The 3,530-nt window shown below is 44.9% G+C and overlaps 1 protein-coding gene across 1 annotated transcript; it reads left to right on the top strand.

Moving 5' to 3' along the window:
* Window positions 1–390: 390 nt before the first annotated feature.
* On the top strand, window positions 391–2,856 carry LOC147636383 (pentatricopeptide repeat-containing protein At4g13650-like). The gene has a single exon (XM_086802117.1). The coding sequence runs from the start codon at window positions 391–393 to the stop codon at window positions 2,854–2,856; it is 2,466 nt and encodes an 821-aa protein (XP_086658243.1).
* The last annotated feature ends 674 nt before the right edge of the window (window positions 2,857–3,530 follow it).

The following is a 3,530-nucleotide window of genomic DNA, read 5'->3' on the forward strand; positions in this document are numbered from 1 at the left end:
CCATGTTTGAGGAGGTTGGTGCCAGATGGCTCTGCAGTTGGTATAATCTACAAGGTGGCTGGCCATGTGCCTATGACACTTGAAGTTCATTGAGGACTGGGATTTCAACCTTGGGGGCAAGGGGTGACACACTTGCACTTACAAGTTGAACCCAAGACCTTTTGGTCAAGAGTTCAATCAAGTACCAACTTGACGACATGCCACAAACTACTCACACCTAAGATCAAACTCCCAAAGAAAGCACATCAGATTGCTTATTAGCTCCCCCCTAGCAGCTATTGCTCAGCCTCCTTAGGCTAGAACTGGTCACACAACATTGCCAGCCCATGCAGCAACAAGTGGGGAGCTGGATGGGCAAAGTTGTCCATCAATACTTGACGTTCAGCCTGGATGACGGGCACGGAACTGTTGTGTAAACTGCGTCAGCTGGGGGCAAAACATGCTGTTTGGACAAGTATAAGGGACCCCTCATTGAAGCCTTTTACAGCTCACATACCCCCTCAAAAAATGTTGACCCTAGAAGATGCATGTGCTTCTTTGGATCAAAGACTTGAGTTGCCTTCAATAGAGACCTTCATCAGTGTCTTGCAGGAGTGTAGAAACACAAGCAATCTTGCATATGCAAGGAAAGTACATGTGCACGCGTGTGATAAGGGGCTGGAAGCTCAATCAGAGCTTGGAAACTATCTTGTGCCCATGTTTGTGAAGTGTGGAAGCATGTCGGATGCCCACCATGTGTTCAACAGGTTGAGTCATCAAAACGAGTTCTCTTGGACATCACTCATCCAAGGATATATTGAATGTGAAGAATTCCAGCTCTCCTTTGACTTGTTCCAGAAGATGCAAGAGCGAAGTGTGTATTCTAGCAACTACACATTTTTATACCTACTGAAAGCTTGTGCCAGGTTGAAATGCTTGGAGAAGGGGTGGGAAATACACAATGAAATCGTGAAGGAGAGTTACGAAAAAGATCTTTTTGTGGGAAACACTTTGGTGGATATGTATGGCAAATGTGGCTCTCTTGTAGAGGCACAAGAGGTGTTCAACCAGCTCTTACATCGAAACATTGTGACGTGGAATGCACTAATAACTAATTACACTGAACTTGGTTTTGGTGTGGAAGCTCTGAATTGTCTGGAACAAATGCAACTGGAGGGCATCTCTCCTAGCGAAGTTACCCTTTTTGGGGCCTTGAAAGCTTGTAGCATCGTAGGAGCGATAGGTAGAGGCCGAGAAATACATGCTGAGAGTGTGAAAGAAGGCTATGAGAGAGATCCTTTAGTTTGCAACACTTTGGTTGATTTGTATGCTAAATGTGGCTCGCTGGTAGAGGCACGGAAAGTGTTCGACAACCTGGCAGTCCAAGATGTGGTTTCTTGGACCGCATTAATAGCAGGGTATGTAGAACATGGGCATGGCAAGGAAGCGCTTAACTGTTTGGAACAGATGCGATGGAAGAACATGTCTCCGGATGCTTTTACGTATGCTTGTAGCTTGAGGGCTTGTGGCAGCATAGGAGCTGTGAACAAGGGCCAAGAAATACATAGTGAGATGGTCAAAGACGCATTTGAAAGGGATCCTTTTGTTTGCAGCTCTTTGGTGGATATGTATGGCAAACTCGGCTTGCTCTCTGAAGCATGGCATGTGTTGGACAAGTTGGAGATTCGGGACGTGGTCTCTTGGAACACACTAATAGGAGTGTATGCTGAGCAGGGGCTTTGTGAAGAAGCACTTAACTGCTTGGAGAAAATGCGGATCAAGGGCATTCCTTTGGATGCCATTACTTTTGTTTGTTGCTTGCAAGCTTGTAGCAGCTTAGGAGCAATTAACAGGGGCCAAGAATTACATGCTGAGATTCTTAAAAAAAGTTTTGAAAGAGATCTGTCAGTTGGAAACACTTTGGTAGACATGTATGCCAAATATGGCTCGCTTGCAGAAGCACAGAAAGTGCTTGATATGTTACCAGTACAAGACGTGGTCTCTTGGACTGCATTGATGGCAGGGTACGCCGAAGATGGGCGTAGCGATGAAGCCTTGAGCTGTTTCCAGCAGATGCTATTGAAGGGTGTGGCCCCGAATGCTTTCTCATTTAACACACTGATATCGGGCTATTCTGACCTAGGAGAAATCGAGAAGGCTTTCATGCTTTACAGACAAATGCAAGAGCAAGGTCTGATACCAAATGAAGTGACCTATGTGAGCATGTTCAAAGGGTATGGCAACACAGCAGCCTTAGAAATTGGGGAGAAAATCCACACCCAGTGTAGTGGTGCAGGTAGACACGAGATTACTGAAGTAAGTACAGCAACAGCACTTGTTGACATGTATGGTAAATGTGGAAGTATGGTTGATGCTCAGCAGGTGTTTGATGCAATGCCCACGAAGGACCATTCAACCTGGACTGCATTGATTACCGGGTACGCCCGCCAAGGAGAGAGTGAGCTTGTTTTTCAATTGTTTGGGAGGAGGAGGAAAGCAAGCATTCAGCCAGATGAGATCACATTTGTCAGCGTACTCTCTGTATGCACGCATGCTGGCCTTTTGGAGGAGGGACATCATTATTTTGAGGCTATGAGCATAGAATTTGGCATCACTTCAAGTATTGAGCACCTCAACTGCATGGTGGATGCCCTTAGTCGTGCAGGCCAGCTGCAAGAGGCGGTGGCTTTGTTGGAGAAGGTGACTACAAAGCCTGATTTTGTGATGTGGAGTACCATGTTGGGTGCCTGTCGTTGTTGGGGTAATGTAAAGCTGGGTAGGCAGGCCTTTGAATTTGCAGTGAGATTGAATGAGGAACATAGTGCAGCATACACTTTGATGTCCAACACATACATGTGGGAAGATGCATGTAAATGAGGGTGAACATACGAGCATGATATATCTAGCCACAATGGCTAGGAAGATGTATCGGATGCATTGCGCCCTTTGATGATGGAAGAACAGTGCAGGATCAAATGAGTTCCAATACACAGCCGTGCAGCACCTGGCTGGACATATATTAAAAGACTTAAAACGGCGAAGGCTTTATGCCATTAGCCTTGTTACATGGACTCCAAGAGAGAGACACGCGGCTAAAGCCTTTATCTAAATGTATCAGAAAAGAGATTACAATGTAATGGACTTTAAAAAGAGACCTAAGGCTTTATGACATTAGCCTTTTTACATGGGTTCAAAAAGATAGACACTTGCCTAAAGCCTTTAGCTACGTACATCAAAATGTATCAGAAAAGAGATTACAATGTAAAGGACTCAAAATGATGTTAACATTTATCGGTAACCACCACAAATGAACGGTAAAGTTGCTGCATGGTTGATCTTTTCACCTTGGCTTGTGCCCCTTGGTTTGGTTCTTTTTCTTCTTAGGTTTTTTGCTTAGATTCTTTGAGGGTCTTTTCTTAGGGATCTAAACTTTGGTCTTGCCTTCAAAATAGACTTGGGCAGAGGACATTTTTTGCATCTGCCATTGTTTGTTGCTATCGTGGTGTGAGGTCAGGGTGCACCTTAGGATGGGAAGACCTATTCTATAAAGA

The sequence above is a fragment of the Cibotium barometz genome, chromosome 8 (genome assembly GCF_041138505.1).
Source record: "Cibotium barometz isolate CiBa-2024 chromosome 8, ASM4113850v1, whole genome shotgun sequence".
In the NCBI taxonomy this organism is placed as follows: Eukaryota; Viridiplantae; Streptophyta; class Polypodiopsida; order Cyatheales; family Cibotiaceae; genus Cibotium; species Cibotium barometz.

Excerpts from the sequence above, each read along its gene's own strand:
- LOC147636383 (XM_086802117.1), top strand. The coding sequence starts at position 391 with ATGACGGGCACGGAACTGTTGTGTAAACTGCGTCAGCTGGGGGCAAAA.